Source organism: Lithobates pipiens, unplaced genomic scaffold (assembly GCF_037356315.1).
Source record: "Lithobates pipiens isolate NorthernLeopardFrog02 unplaced genomic scaffold, aLitPip1_a1.2 Scaffold_23, whole genome shotgun sequence".
NCBI classification, from domain to species: Eukaryota; Metazoa; Chordata; class Amphibia; order Anura; family Ranidae; genus Lithobates; species Lithobates pipiens.
In genome coordinates this window covers 193243447-193269265 of record NW_027507785.1, presented here as the reverse complement: position 1 = coordinate 193269265, position 25819 = coordinate 193243447, and the positions used below count along the sequence as shown (strand labels likewise).

General features: G+C 47.8%; 1 protein-coding gene across 1 annotated transcript in view; it reads left to right on the top strand.

Moving 5' to 3' along the window:
- The window catches only part of HENMT1 (HEN methyltransferase 1), a 168647-nt gene that overhangs the window by 76996 nt on the left and 65832 nt on the right, over nucleotides 1-25819 (top strand). The window contains exon 4 of the mRNA XM_077452707.1: nucleotides 25350-25462. Coding sequence (XP_077308833.1) covers nucleotides 25350-25462 — 113 coding nt within the window. The remainder of the gene's footprint in view (nucleotides 1-25349; nucleotides 25463-25819) is intronic.

The window sequence follows — 25819 nt, the reverse complement described above, 5'->3', positions numbered from 1 at the left end:
TCTAGTTAAAGATTTCTTTTTGCCAAAATAACTCAAAATAATTAAGTCAGTTAAATTATTTTTATTAAATTATTATTGTATTGGATTTATTTATTTATTTATTTTGCCACATCAGTGAACACGTTCGGGAAACCCAAATCAACTCTACCGTTCATCGTAGCCCCGAATCTTTTCAACATCATTGTAGGGTTTATCTCTCAAATCTGTGTGGGGTTTTTTTTTTTTTTTTGTTAATATAATTAATTTTAATTCCATCATGCCTGAAGGGCGCCACTTATCTGCATTGGATTGATTTAATCAATTTAGCTGACTAAATGTATCATTCAGGCATTCTCTGACACTGAGAACAACAGAGCTAGAGCAATAATTCTAGGTCCCTCATTCATAGTTTATTCTAAACTGGTGAGCTGTAAAGGCTTTTGAAGCTCCACCTAGTGATTTTGGGTACAGTCCTTTTCCCCATTTCATGGTCGCATGCGGTTTTGAGGCTTGACATATTTGGTATCTATTTACTCAACACTATCTCATCTTTTATTTTGTTCAAAACATGGGCAATTAAATTGTGTTTGTGTGCACAAAAATTAATTTTAGTGTTTTCTTTCCTGAAAATATAGATTTGATAAGCAATTGTACAAATATCATGCAACATAAGGAAAAAAATGCTATCATCATCTTTTTATTCTACATTGCCTCTGCATTCAGAAAATATATAATGTTCTATTTTAAAGTATAACTAAAGGAAAAACATTTTTTATTTTTTTTGTTTTGGATAGAGGGATTAGACTACCTTTATATACCACAGATATACCTTTATTGTTGTCTTTGCCCCCATTAGGGGGATTCACCCTCTGTATTTGTCCTATTTACCATAATCATTGAAAGTGAAAGTAAAAGATGATCCCAAATTTTGGGTTGTCGACAGAAAAGTAAGGGAAATCTTTCAATGAGGACACTAGTTCTGGTGGCCTGGGGGTCCCCAAGAAATTCCCTTATTTTGCAGGGATTTCCTCTCACTTTCTGTTTGGCTATGGGCCAGGAAGTGAAGGGAAATCTCAATGGAACACAGATGGCAAAAAAAAACAAAAAAACTGACAGGTTATAACCTTACCTTACTCTTTCCAAAATGAAAAAAATTGTTTTGCCTATAGTTCTACTTTAATTTTATTGCCAAAAATAGCCAAGGCAAGGACCTTTCAGCCAAGAGCTGCATCCACAGAACATTGGACGTCCACCTGGTAAAACGATGAAAAGGTATGAACAAAAGACTAGGTGCTGGGCAACTGAGAATTGATGTCTTAATACCCAGGAAACTCCTACTAGTCTGGTGGGGTGAGTATGTATAAGTGCAGGAAGTGCTTTAATCATTAGGGTGTAAACTCCTGAGATGCATGTCTTATCTACCTTAAGTTTGTGTCTTTTGTAGCAGGAGGTCCTAAGCGTAGAGCAAATAGAAAGTCCATTTTCCTGAGAGAAGCTGTAGCTTTGAGGTAGACTCAAAACTGATGACTCTGACCAGATCCAAACAGTGAAAAGCAAACTCCTTTGGAGCAGAGCACAAAAAAGTAAGGACTTTGTCTTAATTGAGGTGGATGTTAGGAAGAAAGGAGGGTCTTGGGCGCAAGACTACTTTGTCCTTGGGAAGAATGGGGAACCGCTCTTTACATGAGTCACTAACTCAGAGACACGTCTGACAGATGTGATGGCCAAGAAGAAGGCTACTTTGCAGGAGAGAACTCCAAAGGAAGTTTCCCTGATGAGTTTAACTACAGCTGATGGTTCCGTTATCCTGGCTGGATGTCTTACAGGATAATAGCCGGCGTGCGCCCAGCATGCCAGTCGGTGCTACAGCGCGTCAGTCTGACACACAGCTACCGATCTCGGTAACGTGCCTCTGACAGAGGCTTTTTACCACGTGAACATGATCAGCTGTGTCCAGTCATGATTGATCACAGTGTAAACAAGAGAAGCTGTGTATCGGCTTTTCCTCACTCGCGTCTGGTGGCTCTCCCGACAGGGGGGCTCTGCGCTGATTGATTATCAGCGCAGCCTCCAGCGGATGCCCATACTGGACCACCAGGGATGCCCACAATGGATGGCCACCAGGTTTGCCACCCTGGACCACCAGGGATGACAATCAGTGCCCAGCAGCAATGCCTACCAGTGCCATAGGTGATGCTTATTAGTGCCCTCTATCTGTGTCACCCATCAGTGCCCATCAGTATCGACCTATCAGCACCACCTATCAGTGCCGCCTTATCAGTGCTCGTCGGTGCAACCTCATCAGCGCCCGTCAGTGAAGGAGAAAACTTATTTACAACATTTTATAACAGAAACAAAGAAAAACTTTTTTATTTTATTTTTTCTGTTTTTTTTTTTTTTTTTGTTTAGCAAAAAAACAAAACGCTGAGGTGATCAAATACCACCAAAAGAAAGCTTTGTGGGAACAAAATTATAACAGTTTTGTTCGGGTACAGTGTAGCAAGACTGCGCAATTGTCATGTAAAAAGTGAAATTGCTGAAAGCTGAAAATTGGCAGGGGGGGAGTGCCTGGTATTGAAGAGGTTAAAGGGTGGTTTCTGCAGGGCATTGAAGACCAAAAATCTTCTAAAGAAGCACAGGGTGCTGGAAGGGTGGTTTAATCAGAGAAATGCCTTGAATAAAATGAAAGCGAAGCCAGAGGTTAAATTGCAAGTTTGAAACCTATCCTTTAGGACAACTTAAAGTGGCTGTAAACCCTTATATATTACCAGTGAAGTGACTAGCCTCATGTGATACACAGAGATAAAGCAAAGCCTCCTAAGTAAGTAGTACCTATTTATTTGCAGCACTCTTTTCCCCAGATCCATTAAAAGTACACAGATCAAAGGCTAGTTCTAGGCAGCAGGGGGTGGGGGGATCTGTCGCCACTCACTGAGCACAGAGCTCTGTGTATTCTGAGAGCACAGGATTTTGTTGTGTTAGCTTAATCTATATACCTTCATCAATATATCCCAGTAAGCACCTCAGAGGATTGCAAATGTTGGGTATCTGCGTTAAGGAGCTGATGAAGGCTGTGACCTCCGACCAGAACTTTCTAATCTGCCGTACCGCATCAAGAGCATAATGCAGAGGGTAATCTATTTAGTTTGTATAGTAAACATGGTGTGAAGTAGGATCTGTATAACAATTTTGTCTGTATCACCTTGTCACGTGAAGAAACGACTGAGGACCTGGAGGGGAAGAACTTCATACCAGATGTCCTCCGTCAACTCAGGGATGTCAGCACTCTATTTATCGGCCGTACTGCTAAGCCTATGAGTTGTGAAATGTAGGAGGGATCTATAATGTGATGAAACTAGCTTAGTGTAAGAGTAATCAGTCAGTAATCGTTCTAGCGGAGAGAGTTGAACAACTATGTTAAGAAGGCCAATCTGCGTTGCAGCAGTGTGACGTATCTGCAAATATAGGAAGTAGGCCATATTGGGTAGTGTATATTCCCGAAGAAATTCCTCAAAAGGGCGGAACATGTTGTTTGAAAATAGGTGCATGATCGTTTTCACCCCCCGTGTAGACCAAAATTCCCCATCAGTTCTGCGGTAGAATTCCTGCAAATTCAGATTTCCCCACAGGGTATTGCGTTCGTTGGATGGCAGCATTTTAGTAAGCCAAAAAATCCGTAGGGTCATTGCTAGTATAGTTGTACTCTCTCTCCCTCTAAGAGACATACTATGAATCAAGTTTTGAAGAGACTCATAGGAGGTGAGTATAGCAGCCTCCAAGGCAGTGGCCGCATTGTTGGCTTCAGGATAAAACCACCATTGCGCGTGGGCCAACTGCGAGGCGATATAATAGGTTTGAAGGCAAGGTAAAGCCAGTCCGCCCTCCATTCCCGGCAACTGTCGGGTGGTTTTCGCAATCCTAACTGCTCCCCCCCTTCCAAATGAAAGTGGTAAGAATTTAGTCTATTTCCTTAAATTTGACCTTAGTGACATATACTGGTGAATTACTCAGGATATACAGAAATTGTGGTAAAATGATCATTTTAAAAATGTTTATCCTACCTAGTAGTGTCAGGGGAGATTGGTCCACATCTTTAATGTGGTTCTCAGTCTTCCGATAAGAGGATCTAGGTTCATTTTGATGTAGGAGGAGATTGGTTGTTGCACCGTAACCCCCAGATATCGGAAGGAACTGACTATTTGTAAGGGGCAGGAGGGAGGTGGCACTATTGACGTTGCTTGGTCTATCATAAAGAGAAGGGATTTGTCCCAGTTGACCTGAACCCAGAAAAGTTACCAAACCTCCAAATAATTTCCAGCAGGGCTGGGAGAGACGACTGAGGGTCCGACAGGTAAGTTAACATATCATCAGCTTAAAAAGACACCTTTTCTTCCAGACAGGATCTTATTAGAGCTGCCAGAGATTCTATCGCCAATGCAAATAGCAGCGGCGATAGGGGACATCCCTGTCTAGTGCCTCTCTTTATCAGAAAGGGATCAGAGGGGGCGTGGCCTGAACCGGCATGGTGTAGGGAGTGTTAGACGGGAGCTCCGCTTGCCTAAACTCCGTTCTATCTCATCCTGGGGACTAAAACATTATTTTTTTGCCTCACATCGTGTGCTATCTACTGGGGAACATGTCACCACCAAAGAGGGCGACTGATCCCGCGGCCAAACTGGCCAAATACCGTCACAGCGAGGCGGGAGGCCTAGAAGAACATGGCGCCGGCGCGCCTCCCGCGGAAGGTTCGGCGGCTGCCGACACTGCCCGGGTGCTGGAAGCCATCTCCGATTGCAAGAGTACCCTGACCTGCAAGATCGATGAGGTGAAGGTCGATGTCTCCCTGATCCGCCAAGACATGCAGAAGCTTAGGGACCGTGTCACGGAAACGGAGGCCCGCATATCCCAGGTGGAGGACGACGTCCGACCGCTTCAGACTACCACCGAACGGCTACAACTTCAGCTTACCATGGTCCTCTCCAAACAAGACGACATGGAGAATCGTCTTTGTAGATGTAACCTGCGGTTCGTGGGCTTGCCAGAAGGTGCGGAAGGATCGGATCCCGCCTCGTTCCTGGAAGACCTTTTGTCCAGTACGTTCGGGAGGACCGAATTCTCCTCGTCGTTCGTGGTGGAGAGGGCTCACAGACTGGCGGGACGAACGCCTCCCCAGGGCGCACCTCCACGTACCTTCATTGCGAAGCTGCTGAACTTTCGTGATCGGGACGCGGTCCTTCGCCTTACCAGGTTGAAGGGGAACATACCATTCCGAAATGGCGAAATTCGAGTTTTCCCCGACTTCTCCGCTGAGGTGCAGAAGAAGAGGGCACAATTTACGGAGGCCAAACGACAGTTGCGCATCCGCCACTACTCCTATGCAATGCTCTTTCCCGCTCGACTCCGGGTCGTGGGAGAGGGCAAGACGCATTTTTTTGACACACCAGAAGCGGTGTTTGCCTGGCTTGAGGGGAGAGTGGAGCGGGCACGAGACCAACCCTGATTATGTGGCATACTTTCCTGACGACCTTCAGGACCCCTTCGTACGCTGAACACTGCTTTTATCAGTTCATCAGGTACTGTTTTGCACGTCTTCTCCTTGCCTTCTATTGTCGCCATCAGTGAACTGTGGTTTCCCCCCCCCCCCCCCTTCCTTTTATCTTTCTATTTTTTATCTTTTCCTTCTGCACAATCCTACGGATGTTTCCCCCTTGTTTTCTCCCCCCCACTCACCTGCTTGGCAAGCTAATACCCACTGTGGCATCCGTGACCTGGACTCAATGTTCTTCATTCTCCTGTGCACTGATCCTGCAACATCCTGGAGTCCTTGGCTTGGAGACCACCCTCCCTGTGCTGCTGCCTGCTTTGCAGCGACGAATCGCCCCCCTAGGCGAGGGTGCAGTTCCTGGCCCTGCTTATTGTAATTTTTTAAGTTCTGCTCGTCCTAGAGAGCAAGCAATGTTTCCCTGGACTGATCGGACCTGGCGACTCACCCCGATTGTAGTTGGGGGGCGCTGGCGTTCCGACCCGGACAGTGAGTTAGAGTTCAAGTTTCTGTTATGCTATAAGTTTTGCACGTTTTTTCTAATTTTTTTTATTGGTGCTGAGAAGTACAGTGTGATACGTTACCAATGGTTTTGTATATATTTTCTTATGTGGGATGCTGGATGTGGATATATGGGAGGGGTGCCCTGTGTCGCAGTCGCGGGAGGGCCCCGGGCCTCCATTTGGGGCTGGATACGGAGGACGGATGGTGGCGGGGGGAGGGGGGGAATGCTACATATGTTCTTATTTGCAAATGTCTGTCCTGAAATGCTTAACTTGGAATGTGAGGGGAATTAGAGCCAAGCCCAAACGAAATGCAGTCTTATCGTATCTGAAGGCGCAAAGGGCTGACTTGATGGTACTAGTCGAGACGCACCTGACTGGCCAACTGATGCTATCCCTCAAAAAACCGTGGGTGGACTGGGTATACCAGGCACCATATGCCAATAACTCTAGAGGGATCGCGGTGTTGGTGGCCAAGACCGTCCAGTTCTCTTTGCTCACTATCAAGTCTGATCCGCAGGGCCGGTTCCTTTTCTTACACGCTAGGGTGGGTGTTCTGGAGGCACTGATATTGGCGATATACATACCGCCGCCTTTCCAGTTCGCTGTCCTCACAGAGGGGCTGGCGTTTATGGCTCAATTCCCCACCGTACCAGTTATTTGGCTGGGGGATTTCAATAATGTGATGGACGGGGTGCTAGATAGGTTGCAGGCAGTCCCGCTGAACCCATCTGCACACTCGGGCACCCGTTTTGGGAAATTTCTTACTGAGCTGTCCCTGGTGGACACTTGGAGGCATTGTCACCCAACTGAGAAGGTTTTTTCTTGTTTCTCCGCGACGTATGACAGTATGTCCCGTATTGACCTTATCCTTATTTCCCGGTCCCTTCTTCCATTGCTGGGGGGGGTGGGTTTCTGCCCCCGAGTGCTCTCGGACCACTCGCCCTACTGGGTCGAGCTTTCCATTGCTTCCCTACCCTCAACATATAGTTGGAGACTCAATCCCTTTTGGTTGACAGTGGTCCCTGATTTGGAGGAGGCGGGTGGTGAATGGGATGTGTTTTTCCAGGCCAACATGGGCTCGGCCTCTTTTGGGGTTGTGTGGGACGCATTTAAATCTCATGCCCGTATGACATTAGCCCACCACATAGCCAGATACAGGAGGACCTCTTCCCAAGCGGTTTACCAGGCGGAACAGGCTCTGACGGCGGCTGAGCTGGAGTTTTCTAACGACCCCTCCCCCCTTAATGCCGATAAGCTAAAACTGCAGACCCGTATTGTGAACAATCTTTTATTTGAGAAAGCCGAACAGAAGATTTTTTACAATAAGCAAAGAGCATATGAATTTGGGGAGCGGGCGGGGCGGTTACTGGCTTACTTGGCACACCTGGACCACAGGCCACCGACGGTGGTCTCCCTTCGCTCCCTGACAGGAGACTTGATTACAGATCCCGATGCGGTGGCGGGAGAGTTTCGCTCCTTTTTTGCATCCCTATACTCCTCTAACAATGACAGATCCCAGGAGGACATTGAAACGTTCCTGGCTGGTATAGAACTACCCACCTTGACCAAACCCCAAGTAGACTTGCTCGACGCCCCCATTACTGAAGATGACATATCCAATGCCATTTCTCACATTAAGCCCTCCAAGGCCCCCGGCTCGGACGGCCTGCCCCTTGAATTTTACACTACATACCGGGCGGCACTTCTCCCTAGACTGCAGGAATTATTCTCCCACATCTACTCCACTGGTGTCTTACCACAGACCATGCGCGAGGCATATATCGTACTGATACCTAAGCCCGGCAAGAGTCCCGAGTTCCCGGAAAACTATCGCCCGATATCTCTCCTCCAATTGGATATAAAAATCCTTGCCAAAATCCTGGCGCTCCAGCTGAATGGGGTGATTTTGACCCTCATTCACCCGGACCAGACAGGGTTCATGCCCTCCTACAATACTGCGCATAACCTCCGTAGACTCCATATGCACCTGCAGGCTACCCACGATCAGATGGGGTCCAGGGTGGTGGTGTCGTTGGACGCCGCCAAAGCATTCGACTCCGTGGAGTGGAGGTACCTATGGGGCTGCCTTGGGAGATTCTGCTTCGGGCCCAAATTTACCAATTGGATACGCCTGCTATACCAGAGCCCTAGCGCTAGGGTTCTTGTTAATGGTAGGGTCTCGGAGGCTTTCCCCCTGTTCAGGGGGGCGCGTCAGGGGGGCCCATTATCGCCCCTCCTGTATGCGATTGCAGTGGAGCCCCTCGCCTCCGCGTTGCGTACGCATCCTGGAATAGGAGGACTGCGGCATGGTCGGCTACATGACAAAATTAGTCTCTACGCTGATGACATGCTGCTGTACCTTGCAGACTCTGGCCCATCTCTAAAGGCAGCTCTGGACACCATTAGTGTATTCGGTGACTACTCGGGGTTACGCATTAACTGGGATAAATCCCAGATTCTCCCCATGGACTTTGGCCCTCCCGCGGCGGAACAGGCCTCCTCCCCCCTTATCCGGGTGAGCTCCCTGAAATATTTGGGTATTATGATTACCCGCTCCCCCGCGGACTTTACTAGGCTTAACATAGAACCATTAATTGCGACCCTTAAAACCAAAACACAAACATGGGCTAAACTCCCCCTAGGGATAATGGGCCGTATTAACCTGATAAAAATGATTATACTCCCTAAATTTTTATATGTCCTCTGGCATGCCCCCATATATTTACCCCTTCGAACCTTTAAAGACATTGAAGCGATCCTTAACTCCTTCGTATGGGGGCGGAACCGACATAAATTGTCCTGGCAGGTATTAAAACGGCCCACCGACTTGGGCAGCGCAGCGTTACCCGACTTCAACCTGTATTACCTGGCTGCCCAGCTCTCTCACTTTTTTCATTTAGACAAACAGGACAGGGAGCGGTATCTGCCCCTGGTGTGCTCATCCCTGTCTGCTGGGTACACCCACCCCTACCAAGTGCTATTTAAAACTCCAATAGACCCCGAGGCGCTGCGTAATCGCCAGGGTCTGCTACATGCTCACTGCAGGATATGGGAATTGGTGGGACGCAGGCTGGGACGACCCGCTATGCACTCGCACACCCCCCTTTGGCACAATCCGGGATTACCGGAACTATTGTCAATACCAGACTGTGGCCTGTGGTTATCTATGGGCGTGGCATACCTCTCAGATGTTTACAGCAATCAGGTTCTTAAGTCTTTCCAACAGCTTAAAGATGAATTCCATATCCCCAACCACATGTTCTTTAGATTTCTCCAACTTCGGCATGCCCTTCAGACCCAATTTCGTGACCATCCCCCGAATCTGGACCGCACGGGCATTCTAGATACCCTGCTGGGGCAGGACCCCTCCAAACTAATCTCCCTCTTTTATAATGATCTTCTCCGTCCCGTAGTGACCACCTCTGCATACAAACTGAGGGATAGATGGGTCGGGGACGTGGGACTGTTGGAGGATGAGGAGTGGGAGGATGCATTGAATACATGTAAAAAGGTGTCTACCAAACTCTCTGACAGCCTGACCCAAATGTACATCATTCATAGGGCCTACATCACCCCATCCCGCCTTTGCTCGGTTTAATCCGGCACAAGACCCCGGCTGTCCCAGGTGCAATGGCTCGCCCGGTACCTTTTTCCACATGTTGTGGTCCTGCCCGGTAATACATGATTACTGGTCCCACATTGTTAAATTTATACATGATGAGATGGGATCCCCTTTGACCATGTGCCCCAAACAGTGCTTACTGGGGATATTCCCAGATCCAGATTTTGATAAGCCCCATATTACTTTTCTACAGGAGGTATTATTTCTTGCCAGGTTGTTGGTGGCAAGGAAATGGATGAGAGGGACACCCCCGAGTGTGCAGGAATGGATAGCTACCGTTAATGGTGTCCTTCCATATAAGAAGGAAATATATGCACATAGGGGCTGCCCAGCTAAGTACGGGAAGATTTGGGATATATGGTTAAATAACGCAGCCACTTGTAACGACATAGAGGTCGATCCCTGACCTCAAATGTGTTTGTCCTCTGGAGGGTCCAGCCACCTTGATTTCCCCCCTCCCCCTCTCTCCTCCAGGAATGTCCGTAATGATGCTTTGTAACTCCTGCGCTGTTCTGTTTCAGTGCTGTGCTCTACCTCCTATTCCTTTGACCATGTTAATTGCTCTTTAATGCACCCTCTCCATTAGTTTGGTTCCTGATACTTTCTGCTCCCATTCAGCATGATGTCTTTTTGATGTAACCCCGTTTTATTTGCATACTGTATGTATTCTGTACTTTGTGCCTGTGGTTCTTTTCAACTCAATAAACACTTTCTTTGTAAAAAAAAAAAGAAAGGGATCAGACGTGGCTGCGTTTACTCTTAGTCTAGCGGTGGGCTTCAAGTAGAGTAGTTGCACCCACCTGATAAAGGTGTTGCCGAATCCGAATTTTGCTAAAACTTCCAACATGTATGGCCATTCGACTGAGTCAAATGCCTTGAGCGTCCAAGGCCAATACGGCCCGAGATCCCATATTATCATGAGTGACTTGCATATTAGTAAAAAGCCTATGTAAATTGATGGAGTGTCAGGAACCATGAAACAGACTGAGACAGACGTACAATCAAATCACACTTGTTTATTAATAAAAATAAAAGGTAAGTAGAAAAAAAGAGTAGTCGAGCATAGCCAGAGTCCAGTATCCAGATTGGGTAGTCAGCCAGTCCAAAGTTCATTAACCAGTTCCCGACTGGCGCACGCCAATGTACGTCAGCAGAATGGTACGGGCAGGCATATTGGTGTACGGGTACATCCAGTCTTTAATGCCGCCCTGCCATTGCGAGCACGCCGGCGTCGCGGGCATACCCGCGATTGTCTCACGGGGCGGCTGAACGGAGAAATGCCGTTGAAAACAGCATTTCCCCGTTCTGCCTAGTGACGCTGATCTCTGCTCCATGTGATTGGATCAGAGATCAGTGTTCACTAAATGAAAGCCCCCCCCCCCCCCCCCAGTTAGTAACACACCCCTAGGAAAACTTAACCCCTACACTGCCACCCACTGGTTAACCCCTTCACTGCCAGTATCATTTACACAGGAATCGCTGCATTTATATAGCAGTGATTGCTGTATAAATGACTCCAAAGATGTCAAAAATATCCGATGTGTCAGCCATAATGTCGCAGTCACAACAAAAATCGCTGATCGCCACCATTACTAGTAAAAAAAAAATTATTCATAAAAATGCCATAAAACTATCCCCTATTTAGTAAACACTATAACTTTTGCGCAAACCAATCGCTTATTGCGATTTTTTTTTTTACCACCAAAAATATGTAGAAGAATACGTATCAGCCTAAACTGAGGGAAAAAATGTGTTTTATATATATATATTTTTGGGGGATATTTATTATAACAAAAAGTAAAAAATAATGTGTTTTTTTTCAAAATTGTCGCTCTACTTTTGTTTATATAAAAACTGCAGGGGTGATCAAATACCACCAAAAGAAAGCTCTATTTGTGAGAAAAAAAGGACGCCAATTTTGTTTGGGAGCCACGTCGCATTACCGCGCAATTGTCAGTTAAAGCGATGCAGTGCTGAATTACAAAAAGTGGTCTGGTCTTTGACCTGCAAAATGGTCCGGGGCTGAAGTGGTTAAACAGATCGGGAAATCAGCCAGGCCAGAAGTCAGGGATCCAAGGAGAGCAACCGCAAGCAGTATAAGGAGCCGGGAGGGATGTCAGCAAGCCAGTCTTTGAAACAAACAGCAAGAGATGGTTCCTTGTGATGTGACCAACGTGAAGGCAAATGAAAGTGAGCTGGAAGGCTTTAAAAAGGCAGGTCAGACGAGCATCATCGGGAACAGCTGGTAACTGTGGAAAGAGAAGAGAGCTGGCAATTAGCCGACAGCTGAGCGGCCAACCCAGAGGAGGAAGGGCTAAGCCAGCCCTGACAGTACCCCCTCCCCCCTCAATGACCCCTCTCCCTCGGAGGGCACTGGGCTTGAGGGGAAACCATCTATGGAACTTGCGGAGGAGGACAGGGGCATGTACGTCAGAGGATGAAACTCACGAGCGTTCCTCCGGACCGCACCCCTTCCAATGCACCAGGTACTGTATGCGCCCACGGAACCTACGGGAGTCAACAGTGGATTGTACCTTATACTCCTCATGGTTCTCAACCTGAATAGGGTGAGGACGTGGCACTGGGGTGGTAAATTGGTTACAGACCAACGGTTTCAATAAGGAGACATGAATACACGTTTGAGATGCACATACTAGGAGGAAAGTCCAACGTGTAAGCTACTGGGTTAATCCTGCGACGCATACGGAAAGGCCCAATAAACCAAGGTGCAAACTTCAGAGAGGGAACACAAAGCTGGAGGTTGCGAGATGACAGCCAGACCGGGTCCCAACCTGGTAGGAAGGCACAGGCAGGCGTCTGCGGTCAGCATGGAGTCTGTACCTATCATCATTAGCGTGACGCAAAGCCTCCTGGACTTGTACCCAAGTGGAACGAAGACCACGGAGATGCTCCTCTAACGCAGGAATTCTCTGCGGAACAAACGAGTCGGGCAACATGGAAGGTTGGAAACCATAATTCGCCATAAATGGAGACAATCGGGAGGCAGAATTTAAGGCACTGTTGTGAGCAAACGCTGCCTAAGGTAATAGGTCAGACCAGTTGTTATGGTCAGAAATATAGCAATGAAGGAATTGCTCCAAGGACTGATTGGCTCGTTCTGCGGCCCCATTAGACTGCGGGTGATACGCAGAAGAGAACGCAAGCTGGATTCCCAACTGTGCACAAAAGACTCACCAGAACCAGGAGACAAACTGACTGCCTCTATCCGAGACAATCACCTTGGGTAGCCCATGTTGGCGAAAGATCTCCCGAGCAAAAATGTAAGCCAGTTCCTTAGAGGTGGGCAACTTCTTAAGTGGAATACAATGACACATCTTTGAGAACCGGTCAACCACCATAAGTATAACAGTGTTGCCTTGGGAGTTGGGCAATTCCACAATGAAATCCATAGACAGGTCAGTCCAGGGCCTCTCTCCATTGGGTATGGGCTGTAGGAGGCCCACTGGAAGGTGTCGTGGAGTCTTACTCTGAGCACACACGGGACAGGCAGCTACGAAGGCAGTAACATCAGCCCGTAGACTAGGCCACCAGAATTGTTGGGAGATGGCCCAAATGAGTTGATTCTTCCCAGGATGGCCAGCTGCCTTGGGAGAATGGTAAGGCTGGAGCACTGCAGTACGAAGACTCTCTGGGACAAAGCAGCGGTCACAAGGTTTATCAGGAGGAGCATGGACCTGAGCAGCAAGAATTTTGTCACCCAAAGGAGAAGTAAGACTGGTGCGAACCCTAGCCAAGATACGATCAGCAGGAATCGTAGGAACCGGAACCGACTCCGACTTGGAAGTGGAGGAAAATTGTTGTGACTAGGCATCAGCCCTTACATTCTTAGTACCAGGTAAGAATGAGACAATGTAATTAAAGCTTGACAAGAAAAGAGCCCATCGCGCCCTTCTGGGAGAGAGTCGCTTAGCCTCAGATAAGAATGTAAGATTCTTATGGTCAGTAAGAATAAGAACGGGCACAGTGGTATCTTCAAGGAGATGTCTCCATTCTTTCTGGGCTAAAATGATCGCCAACAGCTCTCTGTCACCAATCTCATAATTGCACTCAGCAGGTGACAATTTCTTGGAAAAGTAGCCACACGGATGCATAGCGCTCTCAGAGTTAGGCCGTTAAGACAGAAGGGCGCCAATTCCCGTTTTAGAAGCATCAACCTCTAGGATAAAAGGCAAAGTAGGATCAGGATGTGCCAACACAGGAGCAGAAACAAAGGCAGCCTTGAGAGTCTCAAAGGCCTTAATGGACTCCGGAGACCAACTCTGTGGGTTACCGTCCTTTCTGGTCAAATCAGTCAGAGGCTTGACCAGAAACGAGAAGTTACGAATAAACTTCCGATAGTAGTAGGCAAAGCCCAGAAAATGCTGCAGAGGACGTAAACCTTACGGGTCAAGGCCACTGTAGGACTGCCGACAGTTGCTCTGGGTCCATCAAAAAACCAGCAGTGGAAACCTGTTCACGATGGAACTCGCACTTCTCCAGTTTACAATAGAGATTGTTCTCTCTTAGTTTCTGAAGTACACGACAGACATCTGTGTGGTGGCTCTCCAGGGACTTGGAAAATATGAGGATATCATCGAGATAAACCACCACACACAATTGCAACATCTCGGAGGACATCGTTAATAAATTCCTGGAAAACTACCGGGGCGTTACAAAGGCCAAAAGGCATTACCAGGTATTCATAATGGCCTGTTCTGGTATTATACGCGCACGAGATTGTATGCCCCTCTCAGGTCAAGCTTTGTGAAAACCATTGCTCCCTTGAGGCGGTCAAATAACTCCGTAATCAATGGAATCGGGTAGGCATTCTTAATCGTGACACGATTGAGACCCCTATAATCTATACAAGGTCTCCATTCACCGCTCTTCTTTTTCACAAAGAAGAAACCAGAACCAGCAGGAGACGAGGACTTGCGGATGAAACCTCGAGAAAGTGCGTCAGCAACATACTCTTCCATGGCCTTATCCTCCATGACCGACAAAGAGTAAACCCGGCCACGAGGAGGTATGGCACCAGGTTGAAGGTCAATTGCACAATCATAAGGCCGGTGTGGAGGCAAACTACCAGCTTGACCTTTATCAAAGACATCGCCAAAATCACGGTACTCCTCAGGCAAGGAGGCATGGAGGGGAGTGAAGCGGTGCACAGGACCTTGGATACCTTCAGGAAGCATGTCTCACTGCATTGTGGTGACCAGGAGAGTACCTCTGCATGGAGCCAATCAAGAGGGGTTGTGCCTCCGTAACCAAGGATAACCAATAACCAGCAGAAATCTGGGTGAGGAAATAACTTGGAATTGGATTATCTAATGGTGAAGAGCACCTACGGCATGGACAGCGGAACAGTCTCATGAGTCACATGGGCAGGCTGTAAAGGTCTCCCGTCAAGAGCCTCAATGGCAAGTGGAGTGTCACGCAGCTGCAGTGGAATTGAATGCTGCGATACAAAGGCAGCATCAATGAACAGGCCTGCAGCCCCAGAGTCGATTAGAGCCTGTATCTCGATGGACGACTCAGCCCAAGAAAGGGTGACCAAAACCAGGGCATTATCCTTCTGGATAACTAGGGACAAAACAACGCCACCTAAGGTCTGTACATGAAAGGACCTCAAGGTTTGGGCGTTACCTGGATGGGTAGGACAAGATTTCAAAAAGTGACCTGCCTGGCCACAATAAAAGCACAATCTTTCCCTCCTCCTAAAGGCTCTCTCATCCGCAGAGAGACGCGTGAAGCCCAGGTGCATGGGTTCATCTTCACTGACCAACTCGGTACCAGGAGGCATGGGAGGTGAGGGAGGCATGGGTGGGACTACAAAGCTTGGAGGAAAACGTACAGGAGGCTTCCTCAAGCGCTCCTTAAGAGAGAGTCTTTCTCTGAGTCTGGAGTCAATGAGGATGGCAAACGAGATCAAGCTCTCCAGCTGAGTGGGTACATCTCGGGCTGCCATCTCATCCTTGATGGAATCCGAGAGACCATGAGAAAAAGCAGCCACGAGGGCCTCATTGTTCCAAGCAACCTCTCCTGCCAGAGTACGGAATTCAATGGCCTAGTCGGCAACAGTTCTTGTACTCTGATGGTCAGGAGGCACTTGGCAGCAGAAGCGGAGCATGCGGGAATGTCAAAAACCCTTTCAAAGGAGGCCACAAACTGAGGGTAACTCAAGACAACAGGTTTTTGCATCTCCCATAGAGGGTTAGCCCAGGCCAAGGCTCTTTCAGAAAGCAAAGATATCACGAAACCCACTTTGCTTCTGTCTGTGGGAAACGCCTGGGGCAGCATTTCTGTCAAATAACATTTTATTTGTATAATATCAAGCAGTACATGTCATACACTTCAATGCAACAATGGTGAAGCCAGAAACAGAAAGTTAGCAAACAATAAGTGCACACCGGCCTGTGGGGTATAGCCACTTGAAGTAGGTATGAACTAGGCCAGGGAGTGCTGTCTGCAGACATTAGGATCATTCTCAAACTTAAATAAAAAGTTAAAGATCAATCAACACGAAACTAATCCTCAAATCTCTTTGTCTAGTGAAGAATAACTTGCGGAGACAGCAGGTGCCGTCTTAAAGTGCTGTATACTTGTATATAACATTATTAAACATATGTTCTGGGGCAGCATTTCGAAGTATATCTCAACCTGATTGAGAAACCCTCTGCATTGAACTGGATCGCCCCCGAAATCACTGGGGAAGCGGAGCAGAACCAGACATACCTCTTATAGAGGTAATACTCGAGGCGGGTGCCTGCACAGAGACTGGCGCGGCAGCAGGGTCGACTCGGGTTGTACCGGAGCAGCCACCGCGGGGGATTCCAGGTGAGCCGTGCGATTCAGGAGCGTTTGTAATGCCAAGGCAAACTGATCCATGCAGTGATCTTGCTCATCAAATCTGGAAAAAATATTACCAACAAGTGGATTGACTGTATCGGATCGAGTGATCAGCCAGGCTGGAAGTCAGGGATCCAAGGAGAGCAACCTCAAGCAGGATAAGAAGCCAGGTGGGATGTCAGCAAGCCAGTCTTGGAAAAAACGGCAAGAGATGGTTCCTTGTGATGTGACCAACTCGAAGGCAAATGAAAAAGTGAGCAGGAAGGCTTTAAATAGGCAGGTCAGACGAGCATCATCGGGAACAGCTGGTAACTGTGGAAAGAGAAGAGAGCTGGCAATTAGCCGACAGCTGAGCGGCCAGCCCAGAGGAGGAAGGGCTAAGCCAGCCCTGACACTCCGCCTTCGAGGACCCTGCCAACAGGAGGGCCGAGGCAGTGGCCCGGTCCATGTTTACGGTGGTGGGGTCAGCATTACGACCTGTGCTGGCCATGGCCTTGGTGTCGCAGACGCTTACTGAATTGGCAAAGTTGTTGCACCGTGAATTGCAGAAGCAACAGACTTCCCCGGCCTGTGTATAACTGGCAGATCAGTTGGTGCATGGCCTTAAGTATGTCTGTGATGCGGCCCTGGATATTGTCCCCCTGCTTTCTAGAGCATCAGTATCAGTAGTGGTGCTACGGCACCTGATTTGGCTGAAATGCTGGTCTGCGGACCAGGCATCTAAAAAAGCACTGGCGGATTTTCCCTTCCAAGGTGAGAGGCTATTTGGAGCCTCATTGGATGACATTATTAAAAATGTTATATGTAGTATGTATATAATGTTAATGAATAGCACATTGCTCCCAGAGTCCAAAAAGGGTAAGGAGCCACGCCATAGGCAAGGGCCCTCTTTTTCCACTCAGAAACTGCTTTTTCGCCCCCGCCCGGGTCGGCAGGTAAGCATTCCCAGTCCGACATGTTAACGCATGAAGGTTTGCCCCTGCCTGGCTCTCGTGTGGGGGGGTCGCCTTCGGGAGTTTGCAGCTCGGTGGACCCCCCTACTGTCCGACCAATGGGTCTGCGAACTGGTTTCATGGGGATACAAGGTAGTTAGTTTCTTTCTTGTCCACCAAACAGATTTTTTCCCTCCAACCTACATCTGCTTCTGGCTCGTCGGGAAGCCCTGTTCGGAGCAGTACAGGACCTGCTGCTGCGTGGTGTGATAGTACCTGTATCGACATTGGAAAGGTTTCAGGAATTCTACTTCAATCTGTTTGTAGTCCCAAAAAAGGAAGGGTTACGTCCAATCCTAGACCTGAAGGCCCTCAACAGCTTTGTGAAAGTGCAAAGGTTCAGGGTGGAATCAGTTCGCTCCGTGGTCGCTGCACTCCATCAGGGGGGACTTCTTGGCATCTTTGGATATCAAGGACGCATAATTAAATGTACCCATATGCCTCAGGCATCAGAGATTTCTGCGATTTGCAGTCAGGGAAGAGCACTACCAGTTTGTGGCTCTCCCTTTTGGCCTGCTGTCAGCACCCCGAGTCTTTACCATGGTGTTAGCCCAATACTGGTGTTGTTAAAGCAACGTGAGATCGCAATCGTGGGTTACCTAGATGACCTCCTTCTGAGAGCAGCTTCTGCCTCAGAATTAAGGGAGGATGTAGTGATCACCATACAGACTCTCCGGGAGTTTGGTTGGGTGCTGAACCTAAAAAAAGTCGGTGTTAGTGCCAACTCAATGCCTGGAGTACCTGGGCTTACTGCTAGACTCCTCAGAAGCGAGAGTTTTACTCCCTTCAGACAAGCTGCAGACTCTTCAAGCTGCGGTGAAGTTGTTGGTGAACCGCAGGTGGTCGTCGCTGGGCTTCTGCGTGCGAGTCCTGTGCCTCATGGTAGCCACTTTCGAAGCGGTACCGTATGCTCAATTTCACACTCGAGTCCTGCATGGGAAGATTTTGTCGAAATGGGACAAATTTCCATTATCTCTGGATTGTCAAATTCGGGTGAGCCAGCTAGTCAGGGATTCCCTCTCTGGTGGCCGAGGTCTCCGCCCTTCATTCCGGGAGATCGTTACTTCCTCTCGATTGGACGGTGATCACAACGGACGCCAGCCTGACCGGTTGGGAGAGTTTTGGGCATACAGTCGGCTCAGGGCCTTTGGACGTGGAAAGAATCCCAACTACTGATCAATGTGCTCGAGCTTTGGGCGATCAGGCGGTGCCTCTCCACATGGTCAAGGAGGCTGCCTTGATAACACGGTAGTGTTTGCATTGGTCCAGCAGTGCACCAACACCTTTGCTGCCATTGTGCTCTTGCTGGGTGTTTGGTGTGTTCCTGTACCTTTAAGGAGGGGTGGCTCCCCTTCAGTCCACCTGCCCTCATCTAACCATCAGAATGCATGTGCCTCCACTGCGGGGACACTATGTTAGTGTTAGGACCACAGATACCAGGGTGCCTTGACGTGGCTCTGTGGCTCACTCATGCGTTTGCAAATGCGTGCGGACTAAACCCCTGTTTTTAACGCATACTGTTAGACAGGTTAATTTGGCTGTCTGCGAGCTGGTGGTAAGTAGGCTTTGGTTTTTCCCTGGGCATTCCCCAGACTTTGTTGTTACCTGCAGGGGCGTTCGGTCAAGATCCAGTCAGACAACATCACGGCAGTGGTGTATGTCAACCATCAAGGAGGAACAAAGAACTTGGCTGCAGCACGTGAAGTTGCTCACATCCTTCAGTGGGCAGAGCGACACATGACGGCTCTGTCGGCCATATACATTACGGGCATAGAAAACTGGCAGATGGACTACCTAAGTTGTCAGATGCTGGACCAAGGGGAATGGTCATTGCATCTGGATGTATTCCAGCTCCTTTTCCTAAAGTGGGGCACACCAGATGTGGATCTGTTGGCCTCTCGGCTCAGTCGGAAGGTGCAGAGGTTTGTGTTCAGGACAAGAGACCCCTGGGCGGACATGTCAGACGCATTGCTGGCTCCATGGGGGCATTATCGGCTGATTTATGCCTTCCCCTCACTAAAGCTCCTGCCACATCTGCTACGCAGAGTGGAGGCCGAGGGGATTCCAGTAATTCTGATTGCCCCAGATTGGCCTTGGTGTCCTTGGTACGCTGACCTAGTACGACTGGTGGCGGATGTTCCTTGGTGGCTGCCAATGCGAGAGGAACTTCTATCGCAAGGTCCGATACTTCACCCTGCTTTACCGTCGCTGGTATGACTATTGAAAGCCAGGTACTAAAGAGGAAGTAAACCCTGATGAGTTTACTTCCTCTTTCATTCCCTGTAAAGGCAAAGCATAATGGACTACTATGCATTGCATAGTAGTCCATTATGTGTCACTTACCTGACACAGGAGCCAGCGAAGTCGCCGCTGTCCCCTGTAGTCCGTCGCATCCATCTTGTTGGTGGGGTCTCGCAGCTCCGCCGCTGTCATTCGGCGAAGCCGCGATGACGTCACTCCCGCGCATGCGCACGGGAGTCGACATGCGCGGCAGCTCCATTCTTGGAAATGCCACGCATGCACCGTAGACAGCGGTGCCCTTTTTCGGGCAAATATCTCCTAAACTATATAGGTTTAGGAGATATTGCTTGGACCTACAGGTAAGCCTTAATCTAGGCTTACCTGTAGGTCAAAGTAGTTTGTAAGGGTTTACAACCACTTTAATCTAGGCTTACCTGTAGGTCAAAGTGGTTTGTAAGGGTTTACAACCACTTAAGGGACCATGGTCGGTCAGACTCTGTAATTTCCACTATGCAGAGGGCACGGAAGTCACCTTCTCTTAAGATTTACCATTGTACGTGGAAAGCTTACATCTTCATGTGTGAGCAGATGGGGAGGCGTCCGCGCACATACTCAGTTTCCAGGATCCTGCTGTTTTTGCAGTGAAGAGTGGATCAGAAACTTGCCTTAAGCACCAACAAGGGGCAGATATCAGCCTTGGCTGTCTTTTTCCAACGTCCCTTGGCTACTCAGTCATTGGTGAGTGCATTTGTGCAAGGGGTTTGACACGTAGTCCCTTGACCACCGCTACCTCCACGGGATCTGAATCTGGTGCGACCGGCGCTTCAAAAATTGCCGTTTGAAAATATTAGGGAGATTCCCTTGTTAACTCTTTCTCAGAAAGTAGTCCTTCTCGTGGTTATTACATCTGCCAGGAGGGATTTTTGAGTTGGCTACCTTGTCATGCAAATCTCCCTACTTGGTCCTTCACAAGGATAAGGCAGTGCTACGTCCGCAGCCCTCCTTTCTTCCAAAGGTGGTTTCGGCATTTCATCTAAATGAGGACATCGTGTTACCATCCCTATGTGCCCTAAGCCAACACGACCGAAAAGTTGCTTTACATTCCCTGGATATGGTCAGGGCTCTAAGGGTATATCTGTCTACCACGGCTCCCTTCCGGAAGTCAGACTCTCTGCGCTTCTGCAGATCTGGGGAAAAGTCAGAATAAAACGAAACTTTTGCGCCTCTATAAATAATACTCCCCATCTCCCTGGCCCTGCGAAGCAGAGCAACTTTATCTCGAAAATTCAGAAATTTCAGTAGCACGGATCTGGGCTGACCCCCCCGATGCAGGATTCTAAGCGGAACTCTATGTGCCCTTTCTATGGCAAATTGTTGGGAAAAGGTCTCTCTACCAAACACTTCAATTAACCATCTTTCCAAAAACTCCATTATATCAGAGCCTTCATACTTCTCCGGGAGGCCCACCAATCTTATATTGTCCCTTCGGAGTCTGTTTTCCATTTCATCCAATTTCCCGTCATATTTACCCATCTGTATTTTAAGATCTTTAACCTCTTGGTTTAGTGGGTACACCTCATCTTCAATCTGAGAAATTCTACCTTCTGCTGCTGTTATTCTGTCAACCGTTATCTGAAGTTCCTGCCGCATAAAGGCCAGTTCTTCTTTAATACTTCTTGTTTGATCACATAACTCTAACAATGACTGTTTACAAATGTTAACAGCCCCCAAGACCTCCTTCAGCGTCGGTTCTTCTTCACCAACTATTGAGGGCTCCTGTATGGGGTTTATCTCAGATCTTCCAGTTACACCCGTGCTTTTGTTATTTGTATGTTTTGTACCCACTTGTGTCGACTGCCCTTGACTCTTTCTATCCATAGGAGGTTTCACTTGACTCCCCTGTCCCCCCTTAGTTGGCGTGTTATCGGGAGTATGAGCATATTTTTCCAACTTGGCTGCTGCTGATATCCCAGCTGTTGTTGCACTGTACTGGGGGTCTTTTTCCTTATCTTTGTCCTTGGCCGATCTCAGCGATTGTGCCCCAACATTTTCCTGCTTAGCATGCTCCTCCCATCTCCTCCTTGCAGACATAATTCAAATCCGCAAGTGTCCCGCGGGGACTCCCCTTCCCCCTTTATCTTGCACTTTACCTACTCTCTTTAAGAAAAAAAAGAGAAAAAGGGGGGGGGGGGTAATTTTTCCTGGGCCAGGGCAAAAAGAAAAACCGTGAATTTTCACAAATTTCAGCTACTCCGCAGCTGCTCCACTGTATTAAAAATGAGCCGGTTCCTTCCTTTTACTCCTCTTCATCCCCTTTTTCCAGCAATTACGAAAGATAGCCGCCATTCAATTTCCATTTACATATATTTCTTATTATTGCACTTTTCCCAGAGATAATGCAACGACCACAGCAACCCCCTCTCTACTTCTCCTTTAATTCAGTTCAATTAGGCTCAAAAAGCAGTAGTAAGGGATCTGATTTAAAAAATTCTAATCAATGTCTCTCCACAGTTCCCACTTAGTACTGTAACTGTGCCTTTAATTTCTTATGTGTGCGTTGTACCTGGTTGTAGCTGTGACATTCTATCCCGTCTCAGTACTGCGGCTCATCTCGAACGGATTATACAAGATCTCACCAGGAGCTGAGAATCCTCTCCTCCGCCCTCCGCACGCTGTCAATGGAGGACTCGAGGGACCCCACCGCTCCGCCGTGCTCCGCCGGCACACGCGCACGCCACCACTCTCACCAGACGTTCAGCACCGGCCTCCGTTAGATTCCACCGATCCACCGATCTTTAAAAAGGCTAGCAGGCTTTAGGTCACAAACTTTTGTGCTATCCCAGCTTCAGTCAAAAACCTTTAAGAAGGGGCAATGACCCATCAGATCAGAAGGGTTCTGACAATAACAGCTACACTTGGGTTTAATATGTCCCGACAAAATACATACAAATAAGGTGAGCCAGCAACTCCTCCAGGAGACTAAAAAAAAAAAAAAAAAACTCTGCTTCTTTAAATTGTTACTTAAGCCATCCGCTTAATTATCTCCCTGGGGATGCAATGGATACTTATCTTCACTCCCCTCAGCTGTTTCTCAACACTTTATTTCTGCTTATTTCACCAGTCTTATTTTTCTAAACAGTGGCTGTGCAGCAAGCTTAGCATATACCAAATACCTCTCAGCCTTAGCGTTGCTCCGGTCTTGGTCCAACATACAGTTACTTCACAGAGGGGGATAGGAGAGGGGGAGAGGAGACTGTCCCTTCTTTAATGGTGCACCTGCTGCCATCGGGTTATAAGTCCCACCGCAAGACGGAACAACCAGCATACGGAAAAGAGGAAGAATGTCCGTTCGGCGTGAGGTCCATGGCGATCGTAGGTCCCGCCACTCGAAACCGCCCTCCTAGCCACAGGAGGAGACGCCGCTCAGCGTGGAGGCATAGGCGGGGGGGCCAGCGGGAAGAGACGCCGCTCAGTGTAGAGACATGGGGAGGGGAGCGAGACGCAGCTCACTCACACACGCTCATCCTCCTCACACAGCATCCGGTCACACCCCCGGAAGTCAGACTCTCTGTTCGTTTCGGTAGCTGGTCTGAAAAAAGCACTGGCGGTCTCGTCGTCCACCATTTCTAGGTGGATCAGACAGATCGTGGTCCATGCTTACGCCTTGAAATGGCAGGTGCCCCCCTTTCCTGTGACAGCCCAGTCCACCAGGGCATTTGGGACCTCTTGAGCCTTCCGACATCAAGCATCAGTCACTCAGGTGTGTAAGGCGGAGACTTGGTCGTCCGTTCACACTTTTACAAAGTTGATGTAAGCGCATATTCTGATGCCTGTTTTGGCTGCAAAGTTTTGCTGGCGGCCGTGTAATGTGGCAATTTCACACTCTTTCTTCTTGTTAAGAGAATGTTACCTTTGATTGTCAATGCACTCTGCTGCATATGTTGACCGCAATTTTTGTTGTGGTTGGTTCAGATGGTGACTTCCCCATTAGGGAGCACCTCTGGTTGTGGGTGAAGTTTTGTTGCTGTTCCCACCCCTCGTTATGACGCTGCTTGGTGTATTCACTGTAAAATCCTTTTCTCTGAAGTTCATTGATGGACACAGCACCCCCCCCCCCCCCATTGGTTTACGTTATACTGCTTGTTGACGTACTGAGCTGCAGGAAGAAGGCTGAGGGGTTATTACCAGAGGGAACTGTACAGTTCTGTTGTTTTTCACATGTAATACATATTCTGCCTAGTCCTCTCCTGAAGGTGGCGTAATAACCCTAAGGTCAAGATTAATGGAGCCGTGTCCGTCAATGAACTTCAGAGAAAAGGATTTTACGGTGAGTGCAAAAAAATTTTTTGCGTTCTAAACAAAAAAGTGTGACAATTTTGAAAAAAACGGCCACCAGGCACTAGCATTGGCTCAGTGGGCAAACAGGGAGAAGCGACATTAAATAACGTAGTTTCGCCCAGCCATGTCATTCTGTCGCAGTACAACTGCGTTGGATGGTTGGCAAGTGGTTAAAGGTCTCCACTTACCTTTCCCGCTGTAGGGTTCTCTGTGGTAAAACCAACCCAATCTTCAGCCCTCACGGTGGGCTCCGTTACCAAACCTTCAGGAACCGGGGATCCTTGGGGAACCCCCACTACTGGACCTGTAAAGCATCCCACCAGTAAAACATTATGGCTGAAAAAAAAACAAAGCTCTGGATCCCGGGGTCCAGCTCTCTAAAAAGAGAAGTGTTACAGGCAAAACCTAATTTCTTCGGACATGAGGCCCAGGTACCATTTAATTAGGCCTAGAAAAGAGACTTTGAATGGATCCAATTGCATAGCTTGCCCCAGAAAAGGAATCTTCCAGTGGAGCTCAGCACAGCACATCTTTACTCGTGACCAACACCTAAGACACTGGTGAAAAAACTGAGGTACTCCCAGTAGTGGGAGGGGTTATATAAGGAGTGGATATCCTGTCTTAGGGTGTGCCAGTTTCCATCCCCTGAAGGTGGCCTATAACTCATAGTAACTACTATGGCTTTGTATATTATAAGAAAGGGACGTTTTTAATCAGCGGTTGCTTGCTGTCAAGTTCCAGCATTCAGAAGAGGTTGTCAAATGTCCTGTATACGTGAAGTCTAACAAACACAGTAAAGTATTGGGAAGTAAGCCCAGCTAATAAATAAATAAAGCATATTTCCAACCCCCCCCCCCCATATTAAAAAAAAACAAAAAAACCTACTTACCTGGTGATGAGTTCTACACACTCATCCACCCAGCGGACCCAGAGTTGTCCAGCTGAGACCCTTGTCTTATCTGACAGTGCTCGGTCCCGCGATAACATATTTTGGTGTGACATTGTGAGTCTGCCGGGTATTCCAATTTCTCCTGGGATACGTGATGTGCATATCCCATGAGGCAAAGGGAGGACAGTGCACATCATTCACCTTGGCAAATGACATACAAAACGGTCAAAGCAGACAATTTAGTTAAAAAAATAAAAAAAGTAAACAAAGAAAAAAAATGCTATTCATACACTGAAGGAGGGGTGGAGAGGGGGAATAATGTATTTGAGGGTGAAGATTCACTTTAAATATACAAGCTGTAGTTGTAATGGCATTCATTTCTGTTCTGCAGGTTGCTGACTTAGGGTGTAGTGAATGTTCTCTTCTACACAGACTGAAATTTTGGAACTGCATCGAGTTTCTAATTGGTGTGGACATTGATGAAGAGACATTAAGAAGAAAAATGTAACTTTTTTTCATCAACATTGAAAGACTTCAGCTAAATATATTGTTTTACATTACAATGTTTTACATTATTATTCAGGAAGATAATGTATAGGCTTAATTTGGTAGCAGAGTCTGGTTCTCACAGTATAGAGCTGCACGATTAATTGTTAAGAATCGAGATCGCAATTCTTTCCCCCTCGTGAACTTAATAAAGCATTTTCCCAGTTCTGTGCAGAGTTCGCTGTCAAAAATGAGAGCTGCAAAGCTGGAGGTGTGCCTCTGTGTGACTGTGTAAATCCTGGAAGTGAACAGGCAGCAGCTTCAATTGCCCACAGTTAAAATTATTGCAGCCAGACTCAGTGGAGGGAGATTACT